Consider the following 19,056-nt stretch of genomic DNA (forward strand, 5'->3'; position numbering starts at 1 on the left):
GGATTTTCCCAAACTGGTTAAAAACCTATCCATTATTCACACCACTCTCTAGCACTCTACTTCCGTAAAACGGGCGACGGTGGACACAACCGGAGGTGACGGATGCGTACATGACGATGATCTACCCGTATGCAACGGAAGAGGGGACGTGCGACAACGACAATTTGACGCCGCCGAGAGTTAGAACTTCCGGATACGAATCCCTCCTTCCCGGCGGAACTCGTCGTTTGGTGGGGGTTTATTTCGGCGAGTTTGATTTTTCGGTCGTGGCACTCCGATAAACTTTTCCAGTTGAGACCGAAGGATCGGTGCGAAGGAACCGGCGGTTTAGACCAAAAGGATGACGGAGTGAAAGCGCTAGGAAAAGCGATGGCAAACGCGTGGTAGAGTTGACTTAACGAAGTCAAGCTAGAACGTCAGAAGAAGCCGTGGACGAAGCGAGTCGTCAGTCGAGTGTTGTGCACTCAAACGAAGTTTACTCCAACACAACAGATTCGGGGGACTGTGAATCGCTACCGAGGGTATCATGTGAGATTCTTTTGCATGTTGTTGCTTTTACCTTTTTTGCTTACGTCTGTGCTAACGTTGAAAAGTTGCTTGCTCTCGGTACAGAGCTATGTTTAATTTAAGCCTCTACTCGCACGTACTCACGTAGGAATTCTTCCACAACCACGGTGTACCCGTCTAGCGGAACTGTGCGGACAGTGAATCGTCCCGGGCGGTGTTTCATCTTGGAACGAATGTTAACCCTCCCATCGCTGTGTCGGTATGTGTCTTCTGGCGATGTCCGCAACATTGGCGATGGCCAGTGTTTGACCGACTGCCCCGGTCATGTCACGTCCAGCGGTTGAACCTTCAGCAACGTGTTGTCTTTTCAGCAAATCCTCCCAAACCCTTTGAAACCTACCCCTAGCTGACCCTTGGCCCGAAAGGTGGCCACCTTGTGCCATTCCTTGATTTGTTGGCACAGTGTTACCGCCGTTCTGGGGGGCAGAAGAACCACCTTTGCTCGCTTATGCAACGCGTTTCGAATTTCTCAGCGCTCCCCCCTCCTCTGTCCGGATATTGCCGGTAGTTATTGGATTTAGGCACCGTTTGAACATGCATCGCCAAGGGGAATTTGCCGGAGCAGAACATGAACCGGTAGATTGCGGAAGCGTCGTGTTTATTTATCGTTTTTAGTTACCGAACACAGAGAGACAATGCACGTATGAGCCCGGGAGGGGCAAGATTGTGTGTTGAATTGGGTCATAGAGATTTATCGTAGCCGGGATTTTCTGCGATGATCACTTGCAGATATATTGCCGGGAACACCAGAAACACGGCTATTGAACCGTTTCATTATTTATCTAAGTTTACATGAGCCACAGAAACGAAAAATACGAAAGAAAGAACATGTTAGAGTTTGTGCAGAGGGAGAAAAAATGCAGGGACAGAAGATAAGACTGTGAAATAAGTTAATTTTGCTAAAACTCACTTTACAATTAATTGTTTAAGTCTAAATTAAGTCAGCTGCGAATTGAAGCATGGTTCTCAAACTGTAGATTTATTCAAATGCGAAAAGAGCTATAAACAATCTAACAATAAGGTTAGGTTAGTTGCACAAAAACAAGGCAACGACGTAAAGCAGATAAACTTTGCCAAATTCCGGGGAATAATTGGAGTAAACAAATTGCTACCATTTCATCGTACGACTCTTGCTCTCTTTTTTTTCCAGCTGCAAAAAGAAGCACTACCCAGCGAAGCTGCCAACGACCTCGATAGTGATCGTGTTCCACAACGAAGCCTGGAGCACGCTGCTGCGGACGATATGGAGTGTGATAAATCGGTCACCGCGGCCACTGCTGAAGGAAATCATCCTGGTCGATGACGCGAGCGAGCGGGAACATTTGGGCCGCAAGCTGGAACAGTACGTCAGCACGCTGCCGGTGCCGACGTTCGTCCTGCGGACCGGCCAGCGATCCGGTCTCATCCGGGCCAGACTGCTCGGTGCCAAGCACGTGAAGGTAATGGATGGATAAGGCAATAAGAAAAGGCGCGTTCCCTGGCGAAGGAAGGGCAGATGATGGGACACAATTTCGAATCCAAGTAGCACAGAATTAATGTAGAGTGTAAACTTAACCGCTTTAAATTTGTTTCGATTTACCCTTTTTCATCGTGCTCGTTTGACGCTCAGGGACAAGTGATCACATTCCTGGACGCGCACTGTGAGTGCACCGAGGGCTGGCTGGAGCCACTGTTGGCGCGCATCGTGCTGGACCGCAAGACTGTCGTTTGTCCGATCATCGACGTGATATCGGACGAAACGTTCGAGTACGTTACGGCGTCGGATCAGACGTGGGGTGGATTTAACTGGAAGCTGAACTTCCGATGGTAAGGAACTTACACCAACACCGTAAACATCCGTTTACATTTTAATAAATGGCCTTTGGTTGTTCATCAACTATTTCGGTTCGATTTTAGGTATCGTGTTCCGGCTCGGGAAATGCAACGGCGAAACCAGGACCGTACGGCCCCACTCCGAACGCCAACCATGGCCGGTGGATTGTTCTCGATCGATCGGGACTATTTCTACGAGATCGGCTCGTACGATGAGGGCATGGATATCTGGGGTGGAGAAAATCTTGAAATGTCGTTCCGGGTAAGTGTGTCACGGCTTTGTTTACCCCCCCTTCTCCCTCGGTCGGTAACATTTACCTTTTAGGAAGAACTCTTACCCGAGAGCATCTGCAGCAGAAACAGTTCAGCCCAACAGCCCAACCAACAAAGCAAATTCCACGCCATTCCGTACCACCTGCCCCGCCCGTCGTGTCCAAGATTTTAATGTGCTTGATTTATTTCCATTCAGATTTGGCAATGTGGTGGCATCCTAGAGATTTCACCCTGCTCCCACGTGGGCCACGTGTTTCGCGATAAATCACCGTACACGTTCCCCGGTGGCGTGGCGAACATTGTGCTGAAAAATGCAGCCCGCGTCGCCGAGGTGTGGCTAGACGAGTGGAAAGAGTTTTACTATCAAATGAGCCCAGGTTTGCATTATTTTTGTGTTTTATTTAGTCCCCCGCCCCTCTTTAGAGTATTAACTTTTCTCGCCATATTCCCAAACACCCATTCATACCCTCTCTTCCCTGATTCGATTTCTTTAATTGCTCCTCCATTTTGTGATTTCTCTCGTACTTGACCGATTTTTTAAATGATTATCAAAGTTGTCTTCTGCTGGAGTTTTGATTTCAAAGTTTATAGGAAAATCAATACACTATAAATTAAGGAAGTTTTTCGGTATATTTATGAGGGAACAAAAAATAGATCGGAACATTTTTATTTAAACCAGGTTCAAATGATGATTGTTCTTATATTCTATTTAAATTTTTAAGTTAAACTAAATCTAACAAGCAAGTTTTAGTGTTAGTTAGTTATGGAACTGATGAGAACCTAACAGTCACAGTGTGTACTCGGTATTAACACGCCTTCCGCTTCTAGTTGAGCGATACAATTTAGCTAACAAAAGAATTAAACCTGCGTAAAGGATAAGCGTACCTGTAATGACTAATGTGCGTGCAACAACAACGAGTAGCTAACGCCCGGCTGCGTGTGCAAAGGAATGGTGGTGCTCAACGTGTGCTGCTGCTGTTGGCTTCATGAAATGGTCGGTGGATTTTCCGCCTCATTTGCAAAAACCCGACACAATCGCATCGATTACGCCTCACCCTCCCCCAGTAGAGCTGACTAACCTATTAACCGATTGGATCTTCGCTCTTTTTCTCTTCCCCCTCTTTTTTCTTCCTTCTGTGTGTGTTTGTGTGTGTGTTGTTTCGATAAATCCGGTGTTGCTTCACCTTTAACCTTGCGCCTGTCGTCTGGCGCAAAATCGCATTTTTTACACCGTATTCGTATCCTTTGCTACTTTGCGCCACAAAACAATCGCAATCGGGTGTAACACGCGTAACAAAAACAAAAACCACAACGAAAACCCGCGCATAAATAAAACCACAAACCAATACACGCTATAACAACATAATCCGATCGGCGTACATACGTACAACCATCCCGTACAATTGTGTCGCCTTTTTGGGTGCGTTATAACAACATACGTTCCCCCCCGGCGGTGCCCGACTGTCCAATCAATTGCCGGCGGAAAATGGAAAATATTGTGTACCGTCAACCGAACGGAAAACAAATAAAAAAAAAACACCACCGCGGGTCACCGACATCATATTTCCATCGCTGCATCTCAATAAACAAAAAACGCACTGCGACTCCACCTGAATTCATCATCACCAACAACAACAACATCAACACTGTGGCCTCCGGAATGCTGCACCATGTTGGTTTTGGTGCAACCTCCATATCATCGTTCGCCATCGGGTCGGCCCATTACGTAGGTGTGGATGTGTGGCGGCACGCTAGAGATTGCCCCCTGCTCCCGCGTGGGCCACGTCTTCCGGAAGTCGACGCCGTACTCGTTCCCGGGCGGTACCTCGCAGATAGTTAACAAAAACAATGCACGGCTGGCTGAAGTGTGGCTCGATGGTTGGAGTGAATTTTACTACAACATTAACCCAGGTTCTATTTATCGTTACCAAACCTCGTTTGCTTTCTTTTTCAATCAATGTTGTTTTTGTTTTACCACCACCACTTCGCTCAAACCGCTTGCTTCCTTGTTGTTTTGATTACACCTCCAGCACCAACGTTTTGCACGAATTTGTTATTTGCTATACGAACGTTTTTTGTGTGCTTTTTGTTCGCTGTCGTTTGCGTTTCAGATACTCAATTTTGACCTGCAAAGTATTCCTGTAGCACAATTGCATCACCGTTTTCCCGCACAACCTATTTGTATTTGTTTTTGCATGTTATTTGGTAGTTGTTGTATGTAAACTCTTATTTGTAGTATTATGTGTATATATTTAGAGGTTCATATATAATATTGTATCTATATTTTATCAGCTACATTTTCTTTTCATAACCAAATAAGTTAGGAAACGAAACGGTTCTTTGTATTCATTTTTCTAGATTTTCAGATAGAAATGTACTTGCTAAACATGAATGAGCAATTAACTTATTTTAAGTATGTTTTCAATCTTCGATTTTATATTTGTAGGCTTTTTTCCATGTTACGAAAAATAGAATACAATCTAACACAATATATATGAAACTCTTAAAAATAATGGCACATTTGGTTCAATTGCTCATAGAGTATGTGGATTGATTGCATTTTCCCAAACTTGTACGGGATATGTATAATCTCTGATTGATAAGAGATGACCAAACTGTAACTGTAATAACCGAAGTAAACGGTTGCCCTGTTTCGAGTGTGAGGGACAACTTGTCTGCTATTTAAAGGATTTTCAATTGTCGAACTTTAAATAAACCAAAGCACTCAAAATGCTAATATCTCCTCGCTGAAAGGGACTTTTATCTGAATTATTAAGCTCCAAACCAGAGCCTGGTTTACGTGTTTTTCTGCGCACCAAAAAGGGGAACTGGTCAGCATCGCCCACCTTACACGACCGATTTTGTGTCCAAATAGAATTTATTTAGAACGTACAGTTCACCGCACACCGACCGCCACCGCCCGGTTCCGTTCGGTTGTTTAGTTGTTTGTACACCGGACCGGGAGCTTCCGGTTGCACTACCTTGTGTTCACTTTTTGTAACCTTTGTGCGGTGGAACCGCAGCCGGCAATAGTGTGCTGCCGTTTTTCGTTTTCACTCGACCGGGGGACGAACCGGTGAGACTGGCAAAGCATAAATAGCTGCACGTGAGGTGTAAAGCATTCGTTGAAATTTTCATGTTCGTGTTGTGCTGCGCGTTGCTGCTGGCGAATGGAGAAGGGTTCCGTCCTAGGTCCACACGGAGCCCGGTAATCCCTGAGATCATCCTGGCGGTGGTGCCGGTAGTGTGTATAAAAGCGGGACCACCCCCGGGTTTCTCCTAGGTGCATCTGGTGGCACTAATTGACTTTTGCACTCGAGGAAGCAGAAGCAGTTGGGTATGTAAAGAATGCACCTACACAAAGACGGCGCGCAAGTGGAGGAAGTGTAGAGTTGAAAAGGCGAACACGGGGAAGGGGCCAGTGTCACTCTGTGTGTATATTTAAACAGGCACATCGAAAGTGCAAACGTGTTCAATGTTGGCAGTCTTCGTTATCCTTTTCGCCCTCCTCGCCCATTCCAAACGCATCTCTCGAGTGTACTTTTTCCCTCTCGCTCTCCTTGTCGGCGATGAACCAAGGACGGCTTTTCAAGCTTTCCTCCCCAGAGGACATTGACGAGAGGGATTGCTCTAGGGGGCACGCTTTCATACCATTGCCATTCGCATGTACGGTATGTGCGGCCAGCGAAAAGCGGCATGGAATTGGTAGAATTGACGAAAACATTTGAAAGCAAAGCAAAAAAAAAGAAAAACAACAAACATCCGTAGGCAGTAAAATGAAAACAAGCTCAGCAACATCACGAATCGACAAACAGTTTGTGTCCAAGAGGGGGCTTTCCCGATGCCCGAAAAGCCCTTCCATCTCAAGCGACCCGCAATGGCGGATAGTGTGCTGCTGCACCGATTTCCCAGACAAAAAGCGACGAGTTGCCACTGGTATTTGGCCAATTTTCTCCTCGCCGGTGTGTTTGTGTGGAAATCGTCGGTGGTGCCGGTGTGGAGGAGGAAATCTCGTTAAAAAAAGAAACCTGTTACGATTCGATGACAGAATGTCACCGCCGTGTATGGAGCGTATGGAACGTAAAAACGGGCAGATAGGAAAAAGGAACACGGGACAGAAACGGAACCCTCTGGCCCGGCGAAAGCTCAGGGAATGCGGCGCTATCTGGATTGTACGTCGGGCGGCTAGGAATCCCCCCGCTGGCATGGGTATGGCGCGGGGAAAACACGTTGCAATCAAATGTCGTTTGAAATAAAATAAAAACTAACAGGATTTCGCAATCCGTAGGCCTAGTTCTGGCAAATTTCACACTCAAGCGGCGAAATCCGGGAGGTTTCGCCAATCACAAGTTGCAAAAAAGGACCTACAAAAAAATGCTAAAATGTCGACAGATGTCAACGGAGACAGACAGTCGGCATGGGGGAATATTATCGCTAACTGATGAGTTCTGTCGCGTGTCGCCGTTGGAAGATTAATATGTCAATCAGATCAACTCGGACACGTCGAAATCATTGAGTGTAACATGGCCGGGCAAGTGAAAATTATTGCGACGGTTTTTTGTCCAACATGTGCGTCCGTGTGTGTGTGCCACCAGCTCAGTGGACAGCTTGACAATACCGTTTCGGTGTAATATTGTTGATTCCATTAAGCTGACACGTTCCACAATGGATAAGTATTTACTGAAGGTGGTTTTGTTACCGGATAGCGTTGTTCAATCAGTTTAATTTGCTAATTAAAGTGTGGCGGTTAGTTTGGATATCCTATTGTTATCGTTGACACCAAGCAGAGAATATAACGGGAAGGCATTTAGGTTTATTTTAAGAGGAAAGAAAACGTCAACTTAATTGATGGCGGTTACTTTCTTGCAGTTTTATTAAATTGATTCAATTAAACCGATCAGGAAGGATATTCTAGGTAGAATAAATGAACAATTCAAAAAAATATGTCATCAGCGCTAAAATTAGAATCCGGGTATCATGGATTTTCGCTTTAGGAAAAAACAAAACACAAGAGGGTAGTTAAAAATTAAACGAAAATAACAACCTCGCCAGTGATTGACAAATAAGCGGCAGTCGAGAGCATTATCTTTCCTTTCGTCCACCCCGAACTGTGGGATGAAAATTGAGATAGCAATAATTTCTCCACCTAATGGAGGCGCCTGGTGTTTCATGGCGTGTCATGGTGTGCTTCGACCGAGCTTTTCTTGCATTTGTACCCCGGCTCAGAAACTAATACCGAACGACAATGAATTCACCTAAATCCCGTTAATACACCGACAGCAGTCGGTGGTTTTGGTGGTACACCCATAAAGATCGTTCACCAGTCGGAAGGCAGGAAAAGGAGACCGAATTCAGAAACTGTCGTACAGTTTCTTCTAGATGCTCTGTTAACAATCACTTGGCGCTGGCAACGTTATTTTTTCTTCGTCTGTTAGGTTAAGGAGCTTTCAATATTTCGCCTAACCATTCCTTTTTTTTAAGGACATGCTCTCACGGCTAAACCCACGCCGAGGGTTTCACAATGGTTCGATCCATTCGGCATCAGTCGATGGCCCTTCAACGTAATTGGATTTTGAAGCCAAATTGTATTTGATTGAGCGGCAACACAGGACGCACCGCTGTCGTGCACCATTGAAGGTGTTACAGGACACAAACCGTGAATAATTTATTTACTTTGCCATTTTATCGTTCCCATCGGGGGAAGGGAAAAGTATCGTAATCGTTGAAGAAGAAGCATCGGAGTTGTGGTTTTGGTTCTCAAAGCTTTGAGTTTAGATGCGTTCCCCTTTTTGCCATTGTTGTGGGTGGGTGTAGAGGGAAACCCCAAAATCCTTATTTTGGAGGGACGGTTTAGGGATACTTTATTTCGGAATCATAAGCTCTCTTGTTTTGCCCAGCGACTTTGAATACGAAAAAGATGAAGCTGATGAAAAGTGAATGAGGGACTCACTTCGCACAGTGAAAGATAAAATGGTTACATTCTCCATCCTCTGTCGACACTTCTGTCTGGTGGCGAAACCATCGAACCTCAGACCGATCAAATATTCATTCCGTTCTAGTGAACAGCGTATTTGTGTGCGGCATCATTGTAATTGTTTTTATTCATGACGGCGGTGGCCAATTGAGTGCTTTGCGGGAAAACCAACCCATTCACAAATGGGTTGATCTACAATCCATTGATCAGCAATATTAAGTATTGAGAGAACTTAAAGGCTGGTTTCGGTGTATTAAAGAAGAATGAAGTTGTTGTACATAAGTTATTTAATCATTCTTGTAAAAGATAATTTGGAGCTAAATATAATTTCGATGAACCGTTGGAATTTCCAAAACAGAATATTTATTTCAAATTTAGAATAAGGACTGGACTATGCCATTTCATAACTAGCATTGTCTAATTGCTTCAAAGTTTAAATATCTCAACAATTTATAGAAAAACTTAACGGACAATTATTATCAATATAAATATTACTACAGCTCTGTGCTGCATAATGTTCTTTCGTTTTTAAAAGATAAAATAATGAAGATAATATTATTTTTAGCGTTATACTTTACAGAGAAATTCAAACATTTTGAATCATAAGTATGTTTGAAAAGGGCACCTGCAACGAAAAGGATACATAAGCTGAATAGTTTCTGTCTAAAGTCATATACTTCGAAACATACAATTTAGTGGTCTTTGCCGATTCGTAGCAGGAAAACAAATTCTATTCGCTTCATGACCTATAAAGATTTCAATGCACATGAAATGTACTTGCAAAACCCAATCAACAAACCCACATCGAGGCGGCATTCGAGCGGGTTATTGTGCACAATATTTTATTTATTTCTTCCGTTGGTACTCGCGAATTCCTTTTCTACAATTGGTTACAGGGCAAAGTTGTTTCTCTCTCTCTTTCTTTATGATTTACGATAGAATGTACAGCAACACAATATTAAATTAGGCTGTACCATACACAAAGATCCGCGCTTTAGTGAATAAGTCGCCATTCACCATTGTTCGGACGGTCTCTGTGAGGGACAGTTTTATTGCCATTATACTTGTTGATCTCTTGCTGTTCACCGTTCTTCCTGTGTGCTTCAGCATATGTGCATAGTTTTTGTGTATATTTGTTGCTCCCATTTTTCACATCCGTTTTGTCTCCCTTTTGTACTGTCTGCCGTCCGTTTGATGTGTCCATAGGATCCCTACGCATTCACGTTTACTCGATTTTGCACCCCGTTTCCCACAACCAATCCCGTGAATATTTTCTATTACATGTCCATAGTATGCTTTTCTACTGTTCATCCTTTCGTATATCCCCGTCCCCAAAACCTTGTACGTACGTTCTACTGTAGCATCCATCGCTCCCCAATCCCATTCATGTATAAACTACCTAAACACGCTAGCTCCGTTTTAGCTAACATCCAATCCTCGACTCTGGTTGAAGGTGAAGTTAAGTGAAGCTAACTCCTCTTTTATTCCTCACCCTATCGGTTCGGTGCGTTACAAACGAACAGGCGCTCGCAAGGCATCGGCCGGAGACGTGAGCGAACGGCGGGCCCTTCGGGAGCGGCTAAAATGCAAGAGCTTCCGCTGGTACCTGGAAAACATCTATCCGGAAAGTCAGATGCCCCTGGACTACTACTTCCTCGGGGAGGTAAGTTTTGGCTGTCACATTAAGGTGGTCCCTTGGCACACAGTTTAGCGTCGCATTTGTTTGTGTTCCGTTTTTTTTGCAATATGTAGAGAGTAGAGGATATATGCATTCTTTTAAAATTATTTCCAATGAAATCATATTTGTTAAGACCATATTCAAATAATATTTTCTTGGATTATTTTTTTCGTCCAAAGTGCCACGAATCGTGTTTTTTGTATAACTTCGTAAAAATCATGATTGTAGTAAATAAGTTCCTTTTCTTATTTAATACTAAGTTATCCAGTGCATAAGCCTAGATAAATTTCGTTCTTCCTTAGTGCCATCTCTGCAACGGTTTGATGTAGAAGATAAAAGAGTTCTTGTTTACATTTTGTATGGAATTTTGACAAGCCGCGTTGATAATGGCATCGTTATTATCAATCAGATTGATAATTAAAAAGAAGAGGATTAGTGCAACATATTCGCCTGAAAAAACTGATGTCGAAAAAGTGTTCTTTTATCAATTTTTAATTGATGTCATCCTGTAAAGTTATTTTTAAAAGTGTTCTGTAACGCTATCCTCTTTAAAGTTTACAGTCTTTGCTGGTTCTACCGGTTTATGTTTAGGTAGTTTTTGAAAATTCTTTTTAATTTATTTTTCTATGCTTTTTCATCTCGCGCTTTATAAAATTTTCTCCATTTTTGCCATTTTCTTATTCTTCCCATTGTTTTCTCTTCTAGATTCGTAACGTGGCGTCTACAAACTGCCTCGACACGATGGGCCGAAAGTCGAACGAAAAAATCGGCAGCAGCTACTGCCACGGGCTCGGCGGAAACCAGGTGTTTGCGTACACGAAACGCCACCAGATCATGTCGGACGACAACTGTCTCGATGCGTCGAACGCGCTCGGCCCGGTGAATCTGGTCCGGTGCCACGGCATGGGTGGCAACCAGGAGTGGATATACGATGAAGAGGTATGCATTTGGCTAGATGTGCTATGCAAAATGACTTATATTAATCCTCAACCCGTCCCACGTCCCGTTTTGCTTATTTGCAGGAAAAGACTATCAAGCACGTCAACAGTGGCAACTGCCTGACTCGCCCGACGCGTGAGGACCCATCGACGCCACTGTTGCGTCCGTGCACTTTCTCCGAGGGCCAGCAGTGGCTGATGCAGTCCAAGTTCAAGTGGCAAGCCCACAACGAAAACCGCATCGCCGAGGACAGATAAGACGCGCTGTTCCGTGTTCGATCTGCCACCGAGGCCGGGACTGGCCGCCACGCTGGTCAGCACCTTCTCGCCGGGTCCATCGAACGCCACAGAAGCGCGAACGGGAGCACTAGTAGCGTTAGCAAAAGCGGTAGTGATAGCAACAATCATGCAACTATCAATCGTTGGCACACGGGCCACGGTACCGGTACACTTCCGTGAGCCGGAACCCCGGTGGTGACTTGTAGAAAATGTAACGAAAGATGCGACGAACTCGAACTCGTCTTGCCATTTGTATCAGTGTTCCTGGTGCAGCACGGGTACTAGAGAGAAAGTATCGATAGAGAAAATGAGGGTGTAGTGTTATCCGTCTTGGTAACGTAGAGCCTTACCCTGGTCCTGGGTTTAATTGTGTTAGATTTGCATATTATGTTTAGCACATCCGTCAGAGACAGCTCGTTCACTTGTATATGAAGGAATGTTAATAGCTCACCTGTTTTGGTTTACCCTGTTTTCCTTTTATGATCAGTTCTAGCCTTAGGCCATTGAGAAATCATTTTAACGACATTTTGCGTGAGGGATCATGGATGCTCAAATCATTCTCATATTTTGCTTACTTCAACGAGTGCAACCTCTTATGTTTATTGTCTATTTTTGGTTGTACTCGTTGCACAAAACCATTTGCAAATAATATTTCTGCTAGACGCACAGCACAATCTAACTAATTCGGGCAGAATTATTTGTACTGGATGCAGACTGTATATTAGCGAAAAATACAATAGTATTTCTTCAATGATTGAGATGTTTTCGCATAAACTAAAAAGACATGCTAGTTCGTCTTTACTGAGATATGTTGTTCGGAAAAATTAAATAATTTGGCTCTCATTCTGTTTGAGAATGTTTCTAGGATGATTTTAAATTGTTGGTTATGGGTCAGCATTAACTGTTGTGTTTTAGTATCAGTGGCATCAAAAAAAAAAAAATCACGGGCATATCATACTGAAGGAAAGCTTTTTAAGATGTTCAAAGAAAGTTCAAAGAACTCAGTTCTCTCAATTCTTTTGACCCGTTCCTACTCATCTTCCTTAACATCAACGTTTTCTAGGACTTCCTATATTCCCTTGTGGTTAAAGAAATGTTATGTTTTTTTATTTCAAATGATGATAGTCAACTTTGTTTCCTTCTTCAGACAAAATGAGAATACACATTTGAGTACTACAGATGTCAGGAAAAAAAAGTCAGTACTAAACGAGAAACAGGACCAGTTGCATTTAGAAACGCAAAAAACGAAACAAGCACGAAGATGGGATAAGCATTAGCAGACGTTGGAATCGATAAGGTGGAGGAATGAGAAAAGATATTGATAGACTCGGGTAAGCTCCCGGTTATGTAAGTAATTCAGTGTGGAAAAGGGACAGTATAAGATCCACGCAGTTGTAAATATATACATATATCGAAAAGAACTAGGAAAAAGTGTAGGACAAGGAAAGAATCCAGGATCACACGGACGTCGTAGGCGATTAAGACGAATAAATAGGACACAGAGCATGAATTGCGAAAGAAACCCAATATCATCTATTTGTAGTGCAAAAAAAAAATACTTGAAATAGTCGTAAACTATACACAACTGAACGACCACAATTTCTTGAGTTTTTCAAATAAGAGAAATAAAAGACAGCTCAACCACACAGTGGTAGATGAGGTGTTAGAAGAAGCGATAAAAAGTAGGTTTGTTCAGCTACAGGCGATTACAACTAATGTGTGCAAAATGGAATCTAATAGATGGAACCGATAGCATGTTAAAAATGGATATTAACGGTTGTCTCCTAGAGACGACGGTAAAGAATGGCAACAATCAGAGAGCAAGACACACAAAGTGGCGCACAACACAACCGACCGTCGTTGCAATAGTCGCAAAGGACCTTCCTAGGTATTGTGGGATTAGGGTTAATGGAAAATGCACAAAATTCTACAGACAAACACTCAACTCTGAACTCTGATATTCTCGCGACTTGAACTTGTTAGTTGCTGTTCATTTGGTTCTTCCATAAGTTTTTACAGCAAAATCGAGCAAGTACAGTAAGGTTCTTGTTTCTATCGCTTTATTAAATTTTTAAACAAAAAACATAAACAGGGGTTTGATGAACGCAATGAACGTTAGCACTCTCAACGTCGCACTAGAGATGGAAAAATAAATCCGTCATATCAAGTCGATGCGAAAATATGAAACAAAACAAATGCCCCACTGCAAACGATCCGTCGTGCTACCAGCGTCCGTCTTGATTCAATACGAAACGGCGGGGCAAATACAAGCGGGAAATATCTCCCTATTTTACTATTACGTTACGTTTTTAACTCTACTATAGTCCTTAGCTAGGATAAGTTGACCGGTACGGTAAACGCTCGCGCAGAATTGAATAATTTTAAATCGCGTTACGATCGCTCGCTGGCTCGCTTTTTATGATGGTTTGTGCTTTAGCTTAGAGTTTTATACGTAAGTGTCGGGGAGAAAAGCAAAATGGAACATTTCCGCGGGTAAAACAAGTAACCTTTGCTGCATAGATAATTTTATTTTCTCTCCTCGCTAGCAGTTGCGTTGCGTTGCGTTGCGTTTTTTTTATCCTTTACACTTTATCAATTCTTAAGGGTGATGGTGTGCAATTTAATTAAACCTTAGGCTACATTTGTGCAAGCGAAAAGTTTCTTCGTGCTATCCACATGTCGTTATTTTATGCCTTACTATCCTGTGCGTGGCAACATTATTGTTTTAAACGCTTCTATTATTTAATGCTAGTTTAATTAAGTCATATGATCCGCGAGGAAGGTTACGTTAGACGAACGAGAGCGTAATTGTAAGAGATGAACCAACCTTTCTACCATCGTCTTAAAGCTAAGAAAAGGATTCGTTTGCAGAAAAACCGAAAACTTAACAACCCGACCAGCAAGAAAGCGATAAGCTGTTTTTAAATTTTCCTTTGCCTTATTCAGTAGGATTAAAGCTTCGTTCATTTCGTCCCGCTTGTTATAGGAAACAAAAAGATAAAAACGAACCATCAAGTAGCACAATGTTTTTTCAATCCCTAAAACATCGAACTTAATCGAATTGAAATGGTATGAATTAAACAGTAAGCTCTCAACTGCTATTCAAAGCTTCGTTCTTTCAGTATTACCTTTTACGTGCAGAATGCGGTTCTGCGTTTGGAATTCAACAGGCCCATAACTGTTCGGAAAAAACATCCCACTTTTTTGGGACGTTTTCGTATGCAATAGGTAAATTACTACACATTCCCTTGCCCTGCAATAAGATTTACGCGAATAAACTGCGCCTAACGTCGTTTGAGTAAAGCATCAATTTCTCTTAGTTTAGTATCTTTGCTTTTTTATAAATGCTAAAAACATTGTAGTAACCCAAGCAACAACAGCCTCAGATAAATCTGGTTTGAGCCAAAAACATTAGATTTCCAGCGCTCAAAGTGCAAGTTTCCATAGCAACAGATTCTGTACACTTTCATCCTACGGTGTCGTTGGACTTCTAATCTAATGACACAACGTGCAGCCAGCGGAACAGTAATGAACAAGCGTCCAACAACAACAATTGTTAGAAAAAGACAAAATCAAGATATAAATATGAATCGCAGCATATCATCTTGCAGTTTGTTTAGCGAATGCGGTTATATTAAGAGAAAATTGCGATAGAAGGCACAAAACAGATAAAGAAAGACACGTGTGCAACAAGAAAATAAAGAACCATAAGTAACACAACATAAAAAGAAACAAAAGATCCATCCCTTCACCAACGAACCTGCAAAAGAACTTCAAACCTTATGTGAGAAACAAAGCACGAACAATGAAATATACATAAGATAACCTCCGCTGATCAGAGACGCGGCAAGCAGGCAAAACCAGAGTGAATGGATACTGAGTGGCTGTAAACATCACTTGCAAGAGAATGTATCAAGGAAATGTAAAAGAAGAAAAAATAACAAACATAAAAGTGAAGCTACGAAAGATAGAAAGGAAGTTTATTTAAAAAAAAAAAAAAGAAAACATATGCGAAATACATTGAGAAAGACAACAGTAACGGCGGGGGTAGCGTGTTAAAAGGTGATAACCCTTATCGGGATCGTTTGGATTTTGCAGTAATGTTCTAGTGCTTGATCGTGTAGAGCGAAATGTGTGGATGTGTGTGTTTTTTACGAAACAAATAACAAACACTGAGTGGAGTAAGAAATTGTAGCGCAGCAGTAGTTTTCATTTCTCGTAGTAGAACTCTTAAGCTTAAATATTTTCCGAAATGTGCTATTCACATGAAGATCTCGGGCTACTGGGCGTTCATGCGGAACTTTTTCATCAGCTCAATGACCCGGCTCTGCTGCTGACCGTCTCGGGCGAGGACGAGGGCTTGTATGTGCTTAAGTAGCTCGATGGCCTCGTAACCACGCAGCGTTCCGCGTTCGATCATGGTGTCCACCAGCGCCTCGTACCCAGCGACCGGTTGGTGCTTGAAGTCGACGCTCGCCAGGAACGTCATCATATGCCACGAGCTTCTCACGCGCTTCATAATTTCACCGTACGGATCGTTGGTGTACGCCATGAGATTCAGGAAATTTTTGCTAGCCATCGCTAGTTTTCCCCCATCGATTTGCGTAGCCACCAGGTTGATGAAGTGAGCGGCATTCTGATTCCGCTGCTGCTCCAGCTCGCTTATACTGGCGTTCAACTGTTTCTCCAGCTCCTTAATCTTCTGCTTCAGCTCGCTAATCTGTGACCGACTCTGAGAGCTCAACTGCGACTCCAGCCCACTCAGCTTGGCCTGCAGATCCCGCTTCCGCTGCTCGTACCGATTCTTTCGTAGTTCAAACTCCTGCAGGTTCACGATCACCTTGGTGTCCTTCAGCTGATGGTAGGTTCGCTGCAACCGTCGGATCGAATTGCGCAGCCGGTTCAGCTCCCGTGTGCATTGGGCTGTCTGGTCCGGCTGCGGTTCGACCGTCTCTTCGGTCTCATCCGATTCGTCCGTCGGCTCTTGCTCGATGTCATCGAGAAGCGCCAGTAGGGAATCGAACTCGTCCACCGATAAGGTGCATCGATGCGCGGCTGGCTTTCTGGTGCGCAGCTGCGATTGCCCCACGGGTAGGAGGGTTGCCAGTGCGAGAAGTAAAACGACGCACCGAATCGTTGCGCAAGACATCTTTCTCTAGAAAACGATCACTTTGCGGAGATGAACACTGATAGACTGAAGGTTGGGTTCGATCACTGCAATCCGTGCGTCTCCGTATGAGATGTTGATGGGCAGTTTGAATGAGGCCGCTACAGCTGATAATCTGTTTGCCTGGGGAATTCCCTGTACTAGGGAATCCAATATGAAAAAAACTGATAAGCGCCATAGCACAGCATGAATCGTTTTTCTGTCTAAAAAACGTTTTTTTACCTTTGCAAAGTTGAGCCAAGCACAGAAGAGACTAGGATTGATTACTTTGACCAAGTACCGTTAAACCGTCCGGTTGGCGTTGAAATGTTAGTTAAAACAACCTGATATATAGAGTTTAGGATAGACGTTGCTTTATAATAAGCAACTCCTGCTGCTGTGTAAGATTTTGATACTCGCGTCGAAAAACCGTTGAGATCCCATCATGACTTCGAGGATTTAACTGGGCGAGGATTTGTAATTACTTTTTTCTATTCAATTTACATTAATTATTTTTTTCTATTAGACTATTTAAGAATCTTGCTTGCTATCCGCAGACCCATTGAGATTCTTGTGCATTCGCACCCTTCGGCGAGCAGATAACGAATACTTCGAAAATGAACGAAAAACTGCTCGAATTTCTTTCGTTCAGTTCGACGGTTGTGTATACGCAGCTTATTATCGCTTTTGTCGATCTTTGACATTTGTAGATTGTTGGTAAACAAGTGTAAGCACTTCGGCAGTAAGTAGTCTGCTTCACGATTTGTTGAGGTTTCCTGAAAATCTTCCTATAATAAAGTACTTTAGATGTAGTTTTGTCAACTAAACTGGTTTTGAAACTATAGTAAACGTTATTGGAATGACTGCTAAGACTATTCAATTACGAGAAAAGTGCCGCTTTTGTCTGTGTTCAGATGATCTTTTATCTTTTTCGGAAGCATTAAATACGGCATTCGACTTCGAAGATGTCCGGCATTTCACCGGCATTGAGGTGAGCTGTTTTTTGTTTCTCGTTCGGTTGTTTGTGTCTTAGAAAATTGAAAATAATTCATTATTCTTTACAGATGGCCAAAGATGCAGACATTGCAGTTTGCTATGAGTGTTGTACATCAATCAACGAATCAAAGAATTTCCGGCTCACTTGTTTGCGTAATGATTCGATTTTTAAAAGGCTTATGTGTCTAGATGATAGAAGCACTACGCACAATATAACAATAGCACGTGCTGCTCCAAAAGACGAAGTGAAGAGTGAACATGATGTAATAACATTGGACGATTCGGAATCCGATGATTCTTCTTCGCATTTGGGGCAGCCTGTATCAGACGACAAAAATACTCTTTTCCATGACGAAAACCAATCGAATTATGAACACGGAAAAACCTATACCTACGAACAATCAAGACACGGGTCCGATACCGACGGACATTCCGGAAAATTAGATGGGAATGATTCCGATTATTCTATGCCTTCTCTATTCGATGAAACTACTCACAAACCCTCGAAGGATGCAGATATGCAACAATCCTTGGACGCTGAGTCGATGATCGGAACCAAAATAGAGAAAAGTGCAGAATGTGCCACTGACGTTCGCAGAGAAAATTCAAAAACGGATTGCACATGCATCAGTCGTAATAAAGAATCTTCCACGAACTGGTCAAGAAGAAAAAGAATAGTCCTAGATCCCAATGACTCGGATGATTCTATAACTTCGCTTTACACTGAATGCAATAGAAAACGTTCTGGCACGCGTCATTTAATTACTACCTGTCCAGTGCATGCCACTAGTAGTGATTCAGCTTTGTCTTTACGGCGTCATCATGTATTATGTCATCTTTGCGGAGCTATCGTCGATAGAATGAAACGCCATTTAGATGGCGCTCACGGCGGTGAAAAAACGATTGCATGTCCATTCTGTCCGAAAAAGTTTGCGGAACCATACCACCTTAAACCACATATTAATACATGGCATGAGAGGAAAATAATTTTAACCTGTTCAATATGCGGAAAGGGATTTGTCAATGAAGGCAGCTACACATATCATATGGTACTGATACATGGCTGTTTGAAAAGACAAACATTTTATTAATTGTTTTTTTTTCAGACAAACAAACACGTTAAAAGCGATCTGTATGAGTGTACAACATGCAAAAGGAAACTGAAATCTTGGGACGGGTACAAAAAACATCTGAAGGAACATTCATTGACTGCTCTGAAGTGCGAGGATTGCGGCAGGCTGTATAAAAATATGTATGAAATGACACATTTGTCAAGGTTTGAGAAATCTGTTATCTGTATCTTTTTTTTTTTTTGCAGGGTCACGTTAGAGAAACATAAACTTCGTTATCACTCATCGTAGCGACAGCTACGGTACTGAGTTGCTTTATTCCA

The 19,056-nt window shown here is 42.8% G+C and overlaps 1 protein-coding gene across 2 annotated transcripts in view; it reads left to right on the forward strand.

Moving 5' to 3' along the window:
• Positions 1-12,175, forward strand: part of LOC131282723 (polypeptide N-acetylgalactosaminyltransferase 5) — a 47,023-nt gene extending 34,848 nt beyond the window's left edge. Inside the window, exons 4-10 of one of the 2 annotated variants that reach the window (XM_058312256.1) lie at positions 1,718-2,006; positions 2,177-2,373; positions 2,464-2,641; positions 2,849-3,029; positions 10,150-10,289; positions 11,010-11,243; positions 11,327-12,175. In XM_058312256.1, coding sequence (XP_058168239.1) covers positions 1,718-2,006; positions 2,177-2,373; positions 2,464-2,641; positions 2,849-3,029; positions 10,150-10,289; positions 11,010-11,243; positions 11,327-11,500 — 1,393 coding nt within the window. In that variant the 3' untranslated portion in view covers positions 11,501-12,175. Of the gene's footprint in view, positions 1-1,717; positions 2,007-2,176; positions 2,374-2,463; positions 2,642-2,848; positions 3,030-4,382; positions 4,564-10,149; positions 10,290-11,009; positions 11,244-11,326 lie in introns of both variants that reach the window. The other variant, XM_058312257.1, reaches the window with a different exon arrangement.
• The last annotated feature ends 6,881 nt before the right edge of the window (positions 12,176-19,056 follow it).

This window comes from Anopheles ziemanni, chromosome 2 (genome assembly GCF_943734765.1).
Source record: "Anopheles ziemanni chromosome 2, idAnoZiCoDA_A2_x.2, whole genome shotgun sequence".
NCBI classification, from domain to species: Eukaryota; Metazoa; Arthropoda; class Insecta; order Diptera; family Culicidae; genus Anopheles; species Anopheles ziemanni.